Below are 20348 nucleotides of genomic sequence, written 5' to 3' on the forward strand. Positions count from 1 at the left end.
TAGGCTATAGGATCCAGTTACTCAGTTCCAACACAAATCCAAGTGTTGCTGTGAAGGTATTCTATAGATGTGGTGAACAGCTACAGCCTGCTGACTTTAAGTAAAGGATATTATCCTCAATAATATGGCTGGAGCTTCACGTGATCAAGTGAAAGACCTCATGTCTCCCAAGTAATTCTGCCTGTGGACTGCTGCTGCAGCTCCCGCCCGAGTTTCCAGCCTGCCCGACAGATTTCAAATTATTGCCACCCATAATTACAGAGCCAATTCTGTGAAATTTAAATTAAAAAGAAGACAGATATATGCACATACATATAGTATACATACATGCATGGATAGATACAGATATTTCCCACTGGTTCCATTTCTCCAGTAGAACACTGACTGATACAGATTCTGGTACCGTGAAGTGGGGCACTGCTATAACAAATACGTAAAAATGTGGAAGTGGCTTTGGAATTGGGTACTGGTAGAAGCCAGAGGAGTTTTGAGGCATATGACAGAAAATGCCTAGATTGCCTTGAAGAGACTGTTAGTAGAACATGGACATTAAATTCAATTCTGGTGAGGATGCAGAAGGTGGTGAAATACATGATGGAGAAATCTGTCTTCTGTCACCCTTAAAGAATACACATACAGTCATGGAACAGAATGTGTACAGAAATACGAATGTTAAAAGTGCTTCTGGTGAGGTCTCGAAAGGCAATCGGGAACATGTTATTGGATAATGGAAGAAAGGTGATACTTGTTAAATAAGTAGCAGAAAATCTGGTTCAATTGTGCTGTACTACTTGCGTGGAAAACAGAACTTGTAAGTGATTAACTTTGATATTTAGCTGAGGATATTTCTAAGCAAAAGGTTAAAGATGTGGCCCAGTTTCTTCTTGGTGTTTATAGAAAAATGTGAGGCCAGAGAGATACTCAGGAAGGAACTACTAGGCAAAAAGAACCTAGCACTTGATAATTTGGAGAATCATGGCCTATCCAGATTGTGAAGGATGCTAAAATCAGAAAATTTATTGTTACCAAAACATTTCTTCGGATAGTTAGATAACATTTTGATGAAAGAGATTAGATGTGTATATCCAATGGATCCAATCAAACACCTCAGGAGAAGCTTGGAACAGAGAGAAAGTTATCCAGAAAGGTTCCATAAATAACACTCTTGACATGCATGAGGGACCCACGGGATTTTGAAAATGATATACTAGCAGAACACAGCCAGCCTAGACTCACAGGAACAGACATAGGATAAAAGGAAGATTATCAGATCTCTGGGATTCTACAGGCAGGCTACATGGCTGCAAACACATGCTAATCTTTAAGAAGAGCTGCTGGGGCACAAGAAGGAGCCACGGGCCCAGAAGGCAGAGTATAAAGGTACAGAGAACTATCCTCAGGCCTTGACTTTTTTTTTTTTTGAAAGATTATTTATTTGATTGAGAGAGAAGACAGAGAAAGAAGAGAGCATGAGTGGAGGAAGGGGCAGAAGGAGAGGGAGAAGCAGACTCCCCACCAAACAGGGAACCCGACTTGGGGTTCAATCCCAGGAACCTGGGATCATGACCTGAGCTGAAGGCAGATGCTTGACTGACTGAGCCACCCAGAAGCCCCTCAGGCCTTGAAAATTAAAACAATTTGTCTTGTTGGGTTTTGAACTTGTTTAGGACCAGTGACCCTTTTATTCCTTCCAATTTCTCTCTTTTTGAATGAGGATGGTTAGCCTGTGCTTGTCCCACCATTGTATTTTACAAGCAGGTAATTTGTTTTCTAGGTTTACAGGTCCACAGATGGGGACAGAAGATGCCCCCAGAAGAGACCACATACATGATCTAGATGGCTGTGATAATGAGATCTGGGACTTTAGATATGATGTTTAGATCAGATTTGGGACTTATTGATGCTTTAAGGAGTTCAAACTTTTGGGAATACTGAAATGGCATGAATACACATTTTGCCTGAAAGATGAACGAGCATGAATTTTTGGGTGCCAGAGGGTAAAGACTGCAATAGGTTGAACAGTGGCCCCAAAACAGTATATCTAAGTTGGAATCTCAGATACTTATGAAGGTTACTTGGAAAGAGGGTCTCTAAAGATGTAATTAAATTAAAGATTTTGAGATGAGCTGGCTTATATCTTATAGATACTAAAGAGATAGCTAGTGTCCTTAAAAGAGAAAGGAGAGACAGGTATGATACGTTACAGATTTGACTTTTACACAGACATTTAAAAATGGAGGGAGAGACTGGAATGATGAGTATACAAGTCAAGGAACACTGAGAGTTGCCAAGAGCCACTAGAAGCTGAAAAAGGCAAAAGAAGATTCTCCATTAGCGCCTCTGGAGAAAATGCAGTCCTGCTGATGCCTTAATTTTAGGCCTTTGGCCTCCTAGAATGAGACAATATATCTGTTGTTTTAAGCCACTACCATTTGTTGTGGTAGACCTAGGAAATAAATACATTGGGTGAAGGGTATATAAAAATTCTTTGAACTGTTACTGTAATATTTCTCATAGGTTAAATTATATCCAAATTAAAAATTTAAAATAAATACCCAATAATGTCTTTAGCTTGGCATGGAAATCCTTTTTAATTCTTCTTCTTTTTATAAGTAGGCTCCATGCCCATCATGGAGCCCAACACAAGGTTTGAACTCAGGGCCCTGAGATCAAGATCTGAACTGAAATTAAGAAGAGGATTCTTAACCAACTGCACCATCCAGGTGTCCCTTGGCATGGAAATCCTTACATAATCTCATGCCTGGCTCTTGAAATTCCCGACATCATTTTATTCTGTCTCAAACTGTCTACATTATAAAATAATTTAAAATACTTCCTTCATGGCACGTACAGAGATAAATTTTAGTCACCCGGGAATTTACCATTATGAAGCTTAACCTAAGAATTCTGGACAAATTTATGCCATCTTTTTAATTTATTTTTATTTTTTTAAAAGATTTTATTTATTTTGACAGGCAGAGATTACAAGTAGGCACAGGCAGGCAGAGAGAGGGGAGGAGGAGCAGGCTCCCTGCTGAGCAGAGAGCACTATGTGGGGCTCAATCCCAGGACCCCGGGATCATGACCTGAGCCAAAGGCCGAGGCTTTAACCCACTGAGCCACCCAGGCACCCCTATGCCATCTATTTTAAAGACCTGGACTCACAGAAAAGAATCTGGCCCATAGTGAAGTTACCTCTCACAAGCAATTTTAAATATGATTTATTTATGAAAACTTACCAGCTGTTTTTCATTCACAGGAGATGGAGGTGGGGGAACAGTTTCTCCAGAAGAGGGACGCCAGGTTAAGAGCCTTTAAAATACCAAAGTCACACCAATCACTGAGTGTGAAACAGGACACATCCAACATGTGTTTTGGAACAGGCATAAAAGTCACAAGAATATGCCCAATATAATCCTTCTCTGACTACTACTGAAAAAATCTAGTAAAAAGTTTAAAATATGTATTTCCAGAAATCAATCAACTAGCATGGGTCATCAGTTTAAAAAAAAATTCTGAAAGTTTCAAACACTTTAAACTCACTTTTTCTAAGTAGTAATGTCATTTAAATATTTCCTAAAGTGAGATTGAGAAAAGTTTGAGACTTTTCAAAAATTCACAGAACTCTTTAGATCCTATTTTTTTTAATGTATAAAAATAAATGAAATAAAATTTGGCCCAAAAGAAGAAACTAACTTGCCATCCCTGACTGGATACTTAGAATAGAAAGATGACTAAGGCCCAAGTTTTTGCTTCTGAGAAGCAGGAGATCCTGGGAAATGGAGTAGACAATGGTAGATAATAGCATTTCAATTCAATATGGAAAGAACTCTGGTACAGTTATTTTCTATTAAAAAATGCTTATTAGATGATCTTTAAGATCACGTATCTTAACCTGCATTTGTAATCCAATAAATTAAAACAGAGGCAGTTCCTAAAACAAATAAAAAAATAAGAATGTTCAGCCTGGCTGGTTTTTGTTAAGACTTCACAGGGACAACAGCTAGGCAAGACTTCATACTGTCTTTTGACATAGGTAAACTGACAAAAATGGATCACTTGTCAAGTACATTACATTGTTCCAATAAAATGTGCACTAAAAAATAAGAAAAGTTTGACCGGTATTTGTCCTTTCAGTATAGACCCACCTACAGACTGCTTTCCTAGAGGTATGTCCCTTTTGTTTGACTTCCAGTGTCTTATTTATTAGGATACTGACAAGGGGATCGTATCAGTGTAAACATATTTCACTCATGTCAAGAAAAAGTTTATGATGCTTAAAAATCTGAACTCCTAATTTTCATACATTGCTTTATGTCAGTACATACACATGTATCTACTTAAGATGCTTTAAGTAAGATTTAAAACATCTTATTAAGTAGATTTAAAAATAGTAAATCTCAAGTAAAACTTTCTGTAGGTCAGAGATCCCCAAAGTTGAGCTGGGAAGTAAATTCAAGTACGTCCTATAAATAATCCAGATGCTATTAGTCATTTAGTGAGACTACATCTCAGTTTCTCCATTGATTAAAAACTCCTTCACCACAATTCAATTCCAAACGAATTCATTAGAAGAGGACAATTAACTATAAAATATATTTATAAATAAATTTTCCTTATTCAGTCTATAGTAACTGAAATATATGTTAAGTTTTTTTGTTGCTTTTTTAAAATTCAAAACCACTGCTTGCTCTAAGCTGGATAAATAAAACCCTATTAAAAAGGAGAATCACCTCAATACGATCAATGATCATATGACGAATCAGACTGAAGTGTTTTGATTATAAAGAATTTAATTCAAGTATCACCTATGGTTTATAGAACTCTGATTTGAAATAAATACAAATTCATGGAACACAGAGGTTTTTCAAAAGAATTTGTTAAAAAAAAATAACTAAACTTTTTATGTCTATCATTCAATATACAAATATAAAATAAAGTAAAATCCTTACGCATGTGGGATTGTGGTTTTGAAGATATCCAGTGTGCAGTTACAAGTTTTATCCCAGATTTCTAGGGTAAATTTCTCACCATTCAGAATAACGACATTCTCTAAGCAGTTTGTACCAGATCGTGCTAACTGCTCATTGTCTGTAAAGAAAAGAGCAATTCATTTATGTATTGTCAGGGCCACATTTAACACTTTGTGTCACTATTTGCTATAGACGTACCTTGCTGCACACACCAGTAGAGCTGGGCAAAAATATCATCCAAAAGTACATCACTGAGTACCTCTAAATACTGAGTGAATACATCACAGATCGCATAAAGTGCATGATTACAAGTTGTAGTCATCCATTCAGCTTTCTAAGGCAAAAAAGTCATTAAAAGAAGGTCAGACCATTTGTCAACAACCAGAATTAAAGAAGAAACATGCTTGCATGTTTAAAAGCTAAGGCTGTCCATCTTCCTTTCAGACCACTTAACTTCACTCTAGAATATTACATTCACCTCAACTCACTGAGATCTATTTTTCTCCATCATTCTGTAACAATTTATGTAAAGTAATTAAATTTTTTGCATTATTTTTGATTTTAAAAATTATCACTGAATTATCTTGCTATTAACATTATAACTCTTCTCAAACAATATACATGAATATCAACATCTGGCCTTGCTCCATGATATGACAGAACATAAACGAGAAATACAGAGGAAGGAAATAGGAATTTATCTAAGTGGGTTTCGCATAAATTTAAAATAAAACTTTCATGCAGTATGGTTACTTGAAAATACCATAAATGGTTAATAGGGCCATACAAAATAAGTGTAAATAATTTATTTTTCTCAAATACATAAAGGACTAATCTGGACTAGTGATAATTTTCATGTACAGTTTTGTGCCAGTGCATATACACATGTCTACATTATCAGATGTTTTCAGTAACAGTCTACCTGTAGATTCAAAAATCACAGATCTAAAGTAAAACTTGCTGCAGGCCACACAGTCCCTAATGTTTCATTTAATACAGCTGTACGGGACAAAAGAAGAAAACCTGAGGCTCTCTCCGTACATTTATTGAGATTCATGCTATAATTGGTTTGTAGTAAAACACTGAAATAAAATAAATAAAAGTTATTACTATGTATTCTTTACTTCAGAATAAGAAGTCACTATGAATATAAAGAAAGCTACTGGTATCTGTAGTTGTGGCAATATTATAATGAGGAAAGAAACTGGAGTTCAACAAAAACACTGAAAACAACCAATTAATTAACTCAGTTCTATCCCCAAATAGGATTCTTTTTTTTATAAAGACATAATTTTTATTTATTATAATGAACAGCTCTCCAGGAACTTTTTTTCTTTTCTAAGTACTTGATTTGATCTACTAAACTGTATTAGGGAAAATACTCAGAACCTTTTAACTTATCTGTGTTAAATGAAATTTTTTTCTCTTACCTCTGTCTGCTGTTCTGGCAATTTCATGTTGTCAAAGATTCTGAAAACAATTCTAAATAAATCCTGCCACCAGTGTTTTTCATAAGTGTGGCCATAAGTTTTCATTATCTCGAACATTACTGTTAAACCCCTAAAACAATAAAACACAAGTGGGAAGCTATAACACAGAAAATATTCCATATCAGAATACCCTCTTAAAATAGTTCTTAGAGGTCATAAAGCTACTAAAAAAGTTTAAAACTGGTTTTAAACTAATAAAAGATATTCAGTTTTAAGAAATTTCCACTGTAAAACTGGTTTCTTTGGGATGCATCATGTAGGAGAAAATTCCAAAGGACTTGGCCTTAAAATGTTTTATTTCACTTTTCTCCCACTCCCACCCCATCATTCCAGCATTTTAAGATTGTAAATGAAATTAAAGATTGTGAATAATCATCATAAAATTGGTTTCTGGGAAATTTTTCTCAAAGAGTTACAGGACTTTTAGCATACAGGACTTTTAGCTTACATTTTAACCATTCATAGATTATCCCTGAACTAAAAGATTTATAAAACTGATCCATTAAGACATTCATGTGGCAGTTTGTTTCCTACTATATGCCAGGGATAGAACAATATTTGGCACATAATAAGTATTTATTGAACAAATAAATTGCTTAGTATCACATGCACTGTCTTTTGAATAAGTGTTAAAATTAAAACTCAACACTGCCTTCTTGATTCCTTATTATCTTCCTCTAAATAATAATCCCTTCATGTAATCATTAAAAAACTTGATCTGTTCTTTATATGTTACTTTCTTCTAGCAAAATAGGTATCTTTCCAGTAAGAAAAAAGTCTATATTTCTAAAAATTCTGATGGTAAGCCAAAACCAAATGTTATCTGAAAGACTCCATAAGGACTGGTTCACAGTTCAGCTCATTTGCTGCTATGCTACCTCTGGGTCTGGCACATAATAGGCTCTAACTATTTGTTAAATACGTGTGCAAATGGTACTTTGGTCCTATAGCAAGTTCACAGCAGTTTATTTGATCCATAAGTACCTAATGTGTATAATGAAAAGTAAAGGAGCCATAGTAAAGAAATTCCTGTGGAAGTAACATACTCTTCTTTTGGAGAAGCCTGCTGGAATTCATGTTTCCCCCTACAATGAACAAGGCTCCCTCTTCCTCCATCTCCTGAGCTTGAAATCCACCTCCTCCCACTCTAAGTAACCGGATGCTAAATCCCACAGCTAGGCATAAGGGGATGTGGGAATCCTGTTTTTTTCCAGGCCCACAAAGCAAACACAGAGCTACAGAGGTTTCCATGATTTTCACAGTTCAAGAAACCTTTTTGAAACAATACTTAAATTGCTGGTACAGGGAAAAAGAGTATGTGAGACCCTAGGTTAATTAACCAATCCTAAATCTATAAGATTTTAAGGTAATCAGATGAGAACACATGTGAAGGTACTGTGTAATTAACCTGTTACACAAATCATGAAATGTAATCTAAAATCAGTCCTTAAAGATCCTGGAATGAAATAAGAAAATGCCATTACTGAACAAAGTTTACTCATGTTTTTCCTCTCCTTTATTAACTAGAATACATATTTTCTCTTCTCCTTAACAACCAGAACTCCTTCATAATCTCAAGATGGGATATGGCAAGAAGGAAAGTGGGTGGTCCCAGACAAGAACAGGCTCAAAAACTAAGGAAGCAGGAAGACCCTTCATCTCTTTATCAAATAAATTCCTACAAAGAAACAAGGGCGGATATGTGCGTGTATGTATGTATGTATGCCAAGTTTATCTGATGTGTCTGTCATGATATATTAGCTGCTCCAATGATATGGCTGGTCAATTCAAAGCTATAAATCTCAGTAATTTAGTTTACATGAATCAGGGGCTATCTTGAATTTTATCAAGTTCCTAACAGGTCCACTGCCAAACAATTTTCAATGTCTAAAATGCTGTATACTGTTCTTGTGATTATGAAATTTTATTACAAATTCCCAAGGTTTGAATCCTATTTTGGACTGCTTACCTAATTTTATAAAAATTTCCATGATAACAAATAAAAATGAAGTTTCTTAGGATATGTATCACATTCCACCTTGGATGGGAATGAGGGTGGTTGTGGTATAAGAGGAGGAAGAAGAGATTCATTCCTTCATTATAGTTCTATCACTGATATCTTACAAGTCTCTATTTACTACCTTTCCAATTAAAAAAAAATCCAATAAAGTTAATTGCCCAAATGATTAATGATTCTCCCTAAAAAGAAGATGGGCTATATAAAAGACAGATTTTATTTAAACATATAATTAAACTCATGTTGCCTCAAGCATTTGTCGACAGGTAACAGGATATACAAATCAGTCATGTCAATTTGGCAGTAAAAAATGTAGGATAAAAATTTTCTATGGGATTAACATGAGCTGTAACTAAATGTGAACTGAATCCTCATCCAGTTACATTATATCCACAGAAGTTTCTTTACAAATAAACTATGTACTCATATAGATCTTTTACTGAGAATATACTTGTGAAAGAGTGTGCTTCTTTTTTAATAGACCTACATTATTCAAAACTCTGTTACTCTGAAGACCAGTCTTCAAAGAGAAATGGTTCTTTATCTAAAGTTCACCAAGGATGTGCAAAGAGAAATTCTTTTAGCATTCATCAGGAAATAATTTTGCTACTAACTTCAGTTTTTAATTAGAAACAAATGTATGAAAAGACAGAATGTGTAAACTATTAAATTAACAGAGAAGCCAAAACTCAAAGTAGTATGCTCGACTAAAATCTGAAGAAAAAGTAGTATTTCCATTTTTACTGTTGCTCCACTTAACATATTTTAAAATCTGCCTATCAAATAATGACTATATTTGATAAAACACATGACTTATGGACTTATGGCCTTCAACTACTGAACTTATGTTCACATAAGAAAAGTTAAATGAAGTCAAAATGAGCCTTTCAAAATTGTAGTTACAAACACTGATTGTTACCTGGTTCTTACATCTAATTTGCATCTATTGATGATACAGGATAACTCAAAGAGAATTGGGAACCATCCTCTCACCCAAACCCTGTCTTCCGGTGCCACGTTCATATCATCACTTGTGTACTCCTTGAAAGCCTTCAAGAAGAAAGGTAGATATACTTCAGGTAAAACACAACACCTGTGTATTATTTCTCCCCCCCAATTTTTTAAATGCTCTACAAATCAAAAGTGAGCCAATTTGATAAACAATTTATAGCAAGATAGAGATTGTAACTGTCTATGAAGAGCACTGCACTAAAGTCCTGAAGTTGGTTTCAGCTTCAAATCTTTCATCAGCTTTTCTGTATTATTATATTCGGCAGGTTAAACCAGGCTTCCATTTTTATCCTTTCCCTGGATTTTTATCCATTTTTATCCTTTCCCTGATAAGGCTGCATGTGCCTTATCAGCTACCTTGGGAAGTATGAAGGTCAAATGAGTCGATGCATGTAAAAAGTACTAAGCTCCCCCAGAGGTACACATTAGTATGTAGTAAAAAATCTTACTACCAAATTCTCTTGATGATAGTTAGAGATAGATTCAGATATGCAAGTTAAGGCTGGCGGCCAGGTTGCCAATTCAACTTTTTACTTCAGTGCTTGAGTCCACGCTCATCCACAGACAGCCAACTTCAGTACTGTACAGCACCACATGCAGGAAATAGTATGGGCTAACGGCTAAAGACATGGGATTCAGTTCAAACCCTAGGTCTCCTTTACTAGCCCTGCAACCATGGACACATTTTTTAACTTCTTTGTGCCTCAGATTCCTTATCTGTATGGGGCTGTAACACTACCTATATCATAAAGTTAAGAACATTAAACAAGTTAATACATGTAAAGTACTCAGAAAAACACCTGATATCTTTAGTAAATGACAGCTATCATTACACTTGGAAAAACAAACACCTGACACCTTTAATAAATGATAGCTATCACTACTAATCACTTAGGTCTGAAACAAGTTCAGATAATTTGGGGTTTACTGAAAACTAAATGCTTCATATTCCCTCAATTCCCAAATAAACTTTGATCTCAGACTGGAAATAAATACTCAGCAAAATTTTGTTTACTAAATGACGCTATACCTGAGGTCTATCAGACACATATTTTGCACAATGGCGAATAAGTCGAATTGCCTCCATACTTGTGTCTGGGAAAGCTGCATTGCACGCAAATTCAGACAAACACTTCACTGCATCCTGGAAAGAATCAATGGTCGCTGGAAAGTGTTTTTCAAACACAAGAGCTGAAAGGATGGAAAATATATCAAAATAATTTTTTCAATTATTATTAACTGCAACAAAAAAAACCAACCCCAGAAGTTAAAGCATACTTAAAGATGAAGGGTTTTGATGTCTAACAGACATCACTTCATATCTGTCATTACTGCTTACTTGACTGTCTTGAGTAGTGGGGAGAGGTACACAGTGTTTTCTTTATACCATAAACCCAATACACAATACAGTGACAGTACAGCAGGTACTGAATCAGTAGCTGCTGAGATCAATATACAAAATTACGTTCAACCTATCTGTATTGCAGTCTCTTAATCTATTAAAAATGATGAGGGTCATCATTATCATCTTTCAGACAGGCTTAACTTACAACCTCGGTATTTAATTCTCCTTATAGTCAAAGGAGGCTGTATAACGGAGTGGTCAAAAACCTCTCCCTTGCTTTGAATCCCAGTAACTCAATCATGCACCCCATGCAGGTCACTTGACTTCACTGGGTCTGAGTTTCCTGATCTATTTAAAAAGGGATAGTTAAGATACTTAGCTCACAGAGTTGTTGTAAAGACCAAAGGAAACACATTCGATGAGCTTACTGTTCTTGCATTGGTAAACATTCAATAAATGTTAACTATAATAATGTAATAACAATATTACTATCATTACGAACTCTCTACAGGCAAACCTTGTTAAACTGAAAACCCAGAATAGGTCTGTGATCTTATATTTCTATTATTTTCTGAAAACATTAAAGCTTTGCTTTTTTTTTTTTTAACTTGAATGCAGGCAGAAGAATACTCACTGACAATGTGCCCTGTTGTTTGGAATGCAAGTTCCACTATGCTTTCATCTTGATCAGATGCAGCTAGATGAAACACAGAGAAAATGTTCTTCCATCCAGACCGAATGTTAGCAGCTTGAGAATTAACCATTTGTGCTATACACCGTACAACCATATCTCGAATTGTTGGAGACCTAAAATATTAATATAATTGCTTGGATATGCATATATATAAAACCCATCAGTTTTTTTTTTTCCTTTCTTCTGTTTTCCCCCCTGCTGTGGAAAATAATAAGGTATTTTTCTGATATTAAGCAATTCAACAAATATAATACCTGTTCCTTTTCATTATATGTTCAAAGGGTCTTAAGAAATCCTTCTGGAATCTGAAATTAGCAAGCTCCCCTTTTTCTAAAAACTTCATTGACAATTGCCTCAAGGAATCTACTGCAAAGATAGCTACATCTTCATTAGGATTACAGCCGACCTGTAATGGCAACAGAAATATAGGGTGCTAATGTCAGCAGTGAAAGTCTATTTCTTCACTTTTGTTTTAGAAAAAAATATTATCACTAAGAACACAAATTGGTAAATCCTAAAATTCTCCACAAAGGCACTAAGGTATACTAACAATATTTTTCAACAAGAAAAACATACTGTATTTTTATTTTTTTAAGATTTATTTATTTATTTATTTGACAGACAGAGATCACAAGTAGATAGAGAGGCAGGCAGAGAGAGAGAGGAGGAAGCAGGCTCCCTGCTGAGCAGAGAGCCCGATGAGGGGCTTGATCCCAGGACCCCCTGGGATCATGACCTGAGCTGAAGGTAGAGGCTTTAACCCACTGAGCCACCCAGGCACCCCAAGAAAAACACATTTTAACTAAATACTTAAAGCCTAGAGCAATCATTTAAAAAAACAAAACAGGATTCAAAGGTTGCCCTACTTTTAATTACAAAAATGTAATTTAAAAAAGGTAGAAAAGGAAAAAAAATCTCAATTAGATTTTAAGGAATTTTAAACAAAAAACATTACAAATGTAAGCAAATCCTACAATTATTCAAATACCTTATTAAAATGATCACCAATAACTTCCCAAATTCGAGACCACTGCAATCTTATTCTTCCCATGTTGTAATATGATATTTCTACTATTTTTTGTAGACTAAACATTCTTGGATGTGTAGTGGAAAGTAATTCATCCATAGACACAGCACAGAGCCAACGGACAAAATCCACTATAATATAAATAAATTTATATTTTGTTAGCTTAACTTTCAAGTCTTTTAGCCAAAAACCAATTTATAAGTGAAATAAATGTATATACTTACCAATAGCGTTTCCATCTAGCCTTGTAGACCCTGTAAATATTCTAAAGAAAAGAAACATAATTCAAAAATTTATAAACTCTTACATCTGTTATATCAATTCAAAAAGTAGCATGAGGTACTTGCTACTTTAAATCTGGTTTAGAAGAACAAAAAATCAGGTAGTCAACTAAATTTTAATATATCATTTCATAACAAGTATAGTTTGGATGTTCCTCCCTCCCTCCTTTGCATTCAGAAATATAATAAAGAATAAATTGTTTTAATTTTATTAGTAAGCTTACACAAACACTAGATCAACACGAGACTCTAAAGTTAAATATCAGTTTGTAAAACTAAGTGACTAACTGGCAGAGTACAAAACAGAAGGTATTTTTTAATTTTTCCTGATTATCTACTAGCATTAAACATGTTCTTAAGATGAAAAGTTCTTTGTTTTTACAAGTAACATACATTTGATTAGAAAACTCATTATGTTAAATTATAAGCAACCTAACAGAAGCTTGCAAATAGTCTCTAATAGTTTAACTAAGAAGTGGCTAAATAACTTGTCCTGGAAAAATCAAATGTTTATAGAGTTAAGCTGTGTTGTCCAGGTTTGCCCAGCTTTCTTCACTGAATTTTTTCTTTGTTTCAAAGTTTCATGTAAGATTTTGGCATAGACCTATTAGTCTTCTTCTAAAGTCTGCATTTTTACTGATGCTCCAGGTTTGTAACCAAGGGTTTGATGCACCTTCCAGAGTGAACTGATATTCCTCAATTTATACTGTGTACCATAGGATTTGCATGGCAAAAAGGAAATGTTAAAGGCAGAAGCAGGTCAAATATTAAGCTTAGAAATAAAAGTAATCTGGGGCATCTGGGGGGCTCTGTTGGTTAAGTGCCTAACTCCTGTTTCAGCTCAAGTTGTGATCTCAGGGTCATGAGACTGAGCCCCCTGTTGGGCTCCATGCTTACTACGGAGTCTACTTGGGATGCTCTCTCCCTCTGCCCCCCTCCCCACCGACCCGCTCACCTCTCTCTCTAAAATAAATAAATCTGAAACCAAAAAAAAAAAAAAAAAAAGAAAGAAAGAAAAAATAATCATAGTAACAGTAATAGCTACCAATAATCAAAAAGTGGGTACTATTCTAGGTGTTTTATGATATATCCACTCACTTAATAATCACAAACAGCCTGTGAAGTAGGGACTAGTATACTTCTAATTTCATAAAAATAGAAACTGAGGAACAAATATATTTAATCACCTCCTCAAAGTTACAGAATTAGTAAATGATACAGCCAAGATTCAAACCAGGAAGGGCATACTCCAGGGTCCACCCTCTTAACTACTTTGATATACTGCTTCACACTTACCTGAGCAAAACATAAACACTTAAAATATATCCTGGTTTTTTCCCTACTATGTCCACTATACCCATGTTGTAAGTATATCATGATTTTTTAACCTCAGTGCCCTTGAATGTCTGTCCATGTGTCCTGGCAATGAGTAACGTATTTGACAAAAACTGACAACGTGATGACTCATACCCTGATCTCCTGCTAAAGGAATAGTTTAAGATTTCCTCTATTGCTCTTGTCAGTAGAACAAAATAATTCAAAGATCTGGCTGAGAACATCATCTGGGGGAAAAGTAGAATAATAAAGGCCCCATTTAATCCAGTGGTTAGACTGGGTCCAGAGATTAGAAATATACAAAGCCTACAACTTCTCACATGAACAAAAATGAAAATGGCTGGCATACACATTATGTCACTAGGCGATTTCTCAAACTACAGGTATTCTCATAGGTGATGGCTATAAAAAAAATAACCACAATAACAAAACTAAACAGTAAATAGGAGAAACAACAAGAAAAGGAAGAAAAGAAAAAAAATTCTTTAGACAGAGAAGGAAGCAAACTACAAAGAGTAAAGGAGTCAAGAACAGAAGCAGAGATGGAGATTATATGCAATTACAGTGGAAAGAAGCAACAAATTCTCTGTAGGCCCTAAAATGATGGAGAACAAAGACAAAGAAATACCAATAGCAATCAGACAAGTTTATAGAGTCAGCGTGACAAAAGTTAGAGGGAGCATGCATCCTGAAAAAGGACATTCAAATTCCTACTCACTTTGGTAGCCTCTGAAGGGTCACTTTATCTTTAGTAATGCCCCGCTACAGATAAGCCATATGGTAGGAGCTTGGCAGTCTGTGAAGGTATTTCAAGTTCACCTTCATAAACTAAGGCAAGAGAACGTAGCTATGTTTCACAAAATCAGTCTATGAAATGGATTTTACATTCCCTGTATGAAAAGCCAAGGACGATGCACCAGAATCTTGTGTGTTAATATCAAAAGACTGTCCAGGGGGTGGGGGGTTGGATGAGCCTGACGGTGGGTATGAAGGAGGGCACGTATTACAGGGAACACTGGGTGTGGTGCATAAACAATGAATCTTGGAATGCTATAAATAAATAAATAAATAGATAGATAAATAAATAAAATAACAAACAAACAAATAAATAACATGTCCTAAAAACTATGGGCAGGAAAACAAAATTAGAGATTACTGCTTCAGCCACAAAATGAAAAGCAATGCAGCAATACCAAAAAAAAAAAAAAAAAAACCAAGAAAAAGAAGAAGAAAGAAAGTTGTCAAAACCTGCAGATTCTGAACCACATAAACTCTAAACTGTATGTAATACAGAGGTAAACTAAATTACTGTAAATGTAAAAAAATTTTACAGTGCAAGTATCAGAGTTAACACTTATTTCTAAGACCTAATCAGAAGATATTATGAGCAAATGTAGTTGGGGATGAGCTACATGTATTTTCTGAAGGGAGACAGAAAGTTCCAAGTGTGGGATGGGTCAGAATAAAGATAGATCTGGTGTGGTTAAAATTAATAAAATCATAAACTATGGTACTGGTTTTTAACTTTTAGTGGTAACTCATTCCTGGACAAAATTGATTCCTGTACAGTTAGAATAGCTTTTAATAAAATCATATATTTTTTCTCTTAATAAACAGGCACTAAAATAATTAAGCAAAAAAATTTACTTTGATTTTAAACATTTACTTCCTATACTTGTCATTATTCAGAACACCAGACCCAAGGACAAGAAAACGACTTGTTACAAGTACAAAACTTTCCAGGATACCTGACAACGTTCACAACACTGACTTGAATACCTCCTAAGTTATCTGACTTAGCTTATGAATTTAGAGTCAGAATATTACATATGAAAATATACTCAGATAGTGAGAAAGAAATTCAGAAGAAATTTAATGAGAAAGTTAAAAGCACCACACAAGAATATAATCTAATAGTAAATTAAAGATGTAACTTTAAATGCTTACATTACGAGTAAAATTTAAATGTTGAGGTTTTGTGTAAAATCAATGGATTTATGTTTGCAGAAATTATCTGGTGATGACAAGTTTGAGACAACAAAGTACTAACAGAATTTATGTTAAGACTCCTCTAAAATACCTTAAATTCTTAAAATGGAGAGGCGTATCATTTACTCAAACAAGTGGTATGTCTCCTCGCAACAAACAGTGGATGGATGAATAAATTAGAACTGGCTTTGGTCATATAAAATATACTATGGATATAAACAGTAGGTAAAATGTTAACTCTTGCCTGAAGAGATTCTCATAATGATAGTAAAATCATCTGGAAACAAGCTACCCTAAAAGCAGAAGGGCATACATTATTACACTGCTCTCCAGTTGTACATGCAGGCAGAGAGGTGGAGAGGATAAGAGCATATGCTCAAGAAGACATGCTGCCTGAATATATGTCTGGCACCACTCCTCAAAATTCTTTGTGGATGAAACAGTTATTTCAACAATAATCAAGGTAAGATTAGTTGTGGGGATGAGCAGGTTATTTTGGCACCCCGTCTCAATTTCCTCACTTACAAATTAAGGACAATAATAATACTCATCTCATGAAGTTGCTCGAAGTATTAAGTGATAAGTAATACCCGGAAAGTACTTTGAAAAGTGCCAAGCACACGGTAAACCTTCAAGTCATACAGGGAGTATTAGAGAATATGCAATCTTTCTTTAGCCTTCACCAGGAAAAGGCAAATGACCTCCTTCCCTTATTTAAAAAAAAAAAAAAAAAAAAAAAAAAGAGTCTGCAAGTGAAGATTACAAGTTCTTTTCAAAGAAAACGTGGCAGGGTATATTTCCAGGGTCAGTAGCCACTGAATACTCTAGTTCAGTCTGTACTGAAGAGCAAGAAGTTTTATCTGAAGTAAAATTCTGGATTAGCACAAGGCTCCAAGCACCAAGAAAAAATACATACTATACATCTACAAGTTTCAACAGAAGTAATTAAAAAATCTGAATGTCAGTGTTGTAAAATGTTAAGTTTCAAATATTTGGGCATTCATCTAGAAAAAGCTTAGTAAAGCTTAGTAAAACGCTTAGTATGGGGTCACTTTTAGAAAATAAACTAGAAATGAGAAATACTTGGTAATAAGACACACTCTGAAATCCTTTCCAAAGAAGTCTGCAATGAGAATTGCCAGCAAATCCTTCATTTACCCATAATGCAGTCTTACATCAAACAGAACCTGAAAGATTACAAACCATTTTCATTAAGGAATAATGATACCAATTAGTCTTCTATAAAGAAAATAAAACGTGTTTCTTTTTCATCAAGATAACCATTTCCCTAATGCCCATTAATTTCTAATTTATATTAATGTAAATTTTCATACTGTTTATCTCCTTCAGATATTCCACGATCTAAAGAGCAAAATTATAGGTACTTCACCATCAGATCACCGTCTAACACACTATATGGTCTACTACTTAAGGAAAGTTATTTTGGCAATAATTTTTCTTTTTTTAACCATTACAGAGCAAAATGTACTGAAATGTTATAGAATTAAAATAGTATTCATTTGAAAAAGGAAAAAAATAAATACTTTACCTATCTACAGCAACAACAACACTTTGAGAACTGGTTTCTCCGATGGATTCCTGAATACTTGCTATCTGCTTCCAGTCCACATTTCCTCCGACTACCACACATAAAAGAGAGTCATTTCAGTTCGAAAATAATTCAGTGGAAGAATATACTTATAGTTCTAAAACATATTTCTGAAACCAGTTATTTTCTTTTCTTTTTTTTTTTTTTTAAAGATTTTATTTATTCATTTGACAGAGAGAGATCACAAGTAGGCAGAGAGGCAGACAGAGAGAGAGAGGAGGTAGCAGGCTCCCTGCTGAGCAGAGAGCCCGATGCGGGACTCGATCCCAGCACCCTGAGATCATGACCCTAGCCGAAGGCAGCGGCTTAACCCACTGAGCCACCCAGGCGCCCCTGAAACCAGTTATTTTCCTATGAAAGAAACAAAGCTTTGGGTAAACAATTTTTTTGGCATCAGTGACCTATCAAGGCCAAATGCGCTTAATCAGCTATACTAAATGGCATATGGACATGGATTGTTATAAAGACCAATTGTACTTCCAGAGATTAATTAGGGGCACTGAGAATTCAGACCACAAAATTAATGACAGTACGCATAATTTCCCTTAACATTTAAGAAATAGTACTAACTGTAGTTCTAATGTTATCTTCTTAGGATTCCCAATTCCATATAATTAGATCTCTCTTTTCAATCTCTAGTCCTCTACATGCTTTTTGGAAATTTTAACTGTATTTTCCAATATCTTCTTATTTAAAAGAATCATTTCTCGGGGCGCCTGGGTGGCTCAGTGGGTTAAGCCACTGCATTCGGCTCAGGTCATGATCTCAGGGTCCTGGGATCGAGTCCCGCATCGGGCTCTCTGCTCAGCAGGGAGCCTGCTTCCTCCTCTCTCTCTGCCTACTTATGATCTCTCTCTGTCAAATAAATAAATAAAATCTTTAAAAAAAAAAAAAAAGAATCATTTCTCTTTCCCTCCAAAATCAGTTCCATATGTTGGACAGCAAAACAATTTTCCCAGTTTTCAAACTCTTGACCTCAAAATCATCTTTTTTTTTTTTAAGATTTTATTTATTTTATTTATTTGACAGAGAGAGAGAGATCACAAATAGGCAGAGAGGTAGGCAGAGAGAAAGGGGGAAGCAGGCTCCCCACTGAGCGGAGACCCCGATGTGGGGCTTGATCCCAGGACCCTGAGACCATGACCTGAGCCAAAGGCAGAGGCTTTAACCTACTGAGCCACCCAGGTGCCCCTCAAAATCATCTTTGATATCTTTCCCTTCCTCAACCAATCACTAAATCTTTCTTTTGAACTGTTTCTGGAACCATGCCTTCATTTTCATCCCTACTCAGTTTAGAGCCCTGTAATTCCAGGGCCAGATTATGGATAGTTCCCTGACTGCTTTCCTTGCTGCTAATTTTTCCCCTCTCCAATCTCTCTTTCTAGTCTCCTGTCAGATTAGTCCTTCTATCTCATCATATTCATTCTGCTCACTATGACTTTCAGGATAAAGCATAAACTTTTAAAGCCTAGCATTTAAGGCAGTACCCTTCAACATTCTAGCCATTACAAAATCTATTCAGGCCATCCCTCAACTATCTAAAACCCAAACTGAGTTCGCATTTTTCCTCTGAACGAAGCATTTACTTAAATAAGTAATAGTCAGATCAGGATTTCTTCCATACAGTTTCACATAAATTACTATGGTGTGTTAATGCTGCCTTCTCAGCACAATTAAAAGTTCCCTTAGGCAAGAAACCAGGTCAAACACAACATTTTTTTGTTGTTGTTGTTATTTCTCGGCATCACTCCATATTAAGTCCAAAGGAGATACTAAGAAATAGCTGTTCACTCAACTGACCAGATACTCACTAAATGCCTTTATGACTGCAACCATAATAGATGATGATATTATTTAAAGCAGCTGAATTCCAATTCTCCACCAGGAACTGAACAATGTAAAAAAGATGTGATCCTTGACCTCAGAGAGTTTTTAATTTACCAGGAGACACAGACTGAGAGAGACTTATAATCACCTTTAGTAAAATGCAGTAATTCCTTCATCGACAAGATAAACTAATGACTTTTAATACAACGGAACTAATTTTGGTAGGGGAAGGAGAATAGGGGTATTAGCTCATGGAAAACCTTCATATATAATGATATATTAATTCAAGTTGGACCCAGAAGGATAATCATGTAGAAAAGGAGCAGTGTATACAAACTAATGGAAGGATGATAGTAAACATCGTTTGTTTTTGTTTTTTTTTAAGATTTTATTTATTTATTTGTCAGAGAGAGAGGAGCGAGAGTGAGCACAGGCAGACAGAGCGGCAGGCAGAGACAGAGGGAGAAGCAGGATCCCTGCCAAGCAAGGAGCCCGATGTGGGACTCGATCCCAGGACGCTAGGATCATGACCTGAGCTGAAGGCAGCCACTTAACCAACTGAGCCACCCAGGTGTCCCTAAACATCATGTTTTAACACACTTGGTTAAAGCCATAATGGAGGATCTATCTGGGGACAAGAGAGATGGAACAGAACAGTAGTAGGAAATGAAGCTAGAAAGAAAGGCTAACCTTAAAACGTGAAGAACTTTGACTGTTATGCTTAGTGTATTGTTTTTGAAAACAGGGAAT

General features: G+C 35.4%; 1 protein-coding gene across 1 annotated transcript in view; it reads right to left on the minus strand.

The window, feature by feature from the left end:
- ARFGEF1 (ADP ribosylation factor guanine nucleotide exchange factor 1) overlaps positions 1 to 20348 on the minus strand; it is a 160490-nt gene that overhangs the window by 15177 nt on the left and 124965 nt on the right. The window contains exons 23-33 of the mRNA XM_059394671.1: positions 17712 to 17802; positions 12782 to 12822; positions 12519 to 12688; positions 11785 to 11936; positions 11471 to 11643; positions 10522 to 10682; positions 9400 to 9530; positions 6404 to 6533; positions 5172 to 5307; positions 4953 to 5091; positions 3240 to 3312 (exon numbers count right to left, since the gene is read on the minus strand). Of these exons, the coding sequence (XP_059250654.1) occupies positions 3240 to 3312; positions 4953 to 5091; positions 5172 to 5307; positions 6404 to 6533; positions 9400 to 9530; positions 10522 to 10682; positions 11471 to 11643; positions 11785 to 11936; positions 12519 to 12688; positions 12782 to 12822; positions 17712 to 17802 (1397 nt within the window). The remainder of the gene's footprint in view (positions 1 to 3239; positions 3313 to 4952; positions 5092 to 5171; positions 5308 to 6403; positions 6534 to 9399; positions 9531 to 10521; positions 10683 to 11470; positions 11644 to 11784; positions 11937 to 12518; positions 12689 to 12781; positions 12823 to 17711; positions 17803 to 20348) is intronic.

Source organism: Mustela nigripes, chromosome 3 (assembly GCF_022355385.1).
Source record: "Mustela nigripes isolate SB6536 chromosome 3, MUSNIG.SB6536, whole genome shotgun sequence".
NCBI classification, from domain to species: Eukaryota; Metazoa; Chordata; class Mammalia; order Carnivora; family Mustelidae; genus Mustela; species Mustela nigripes.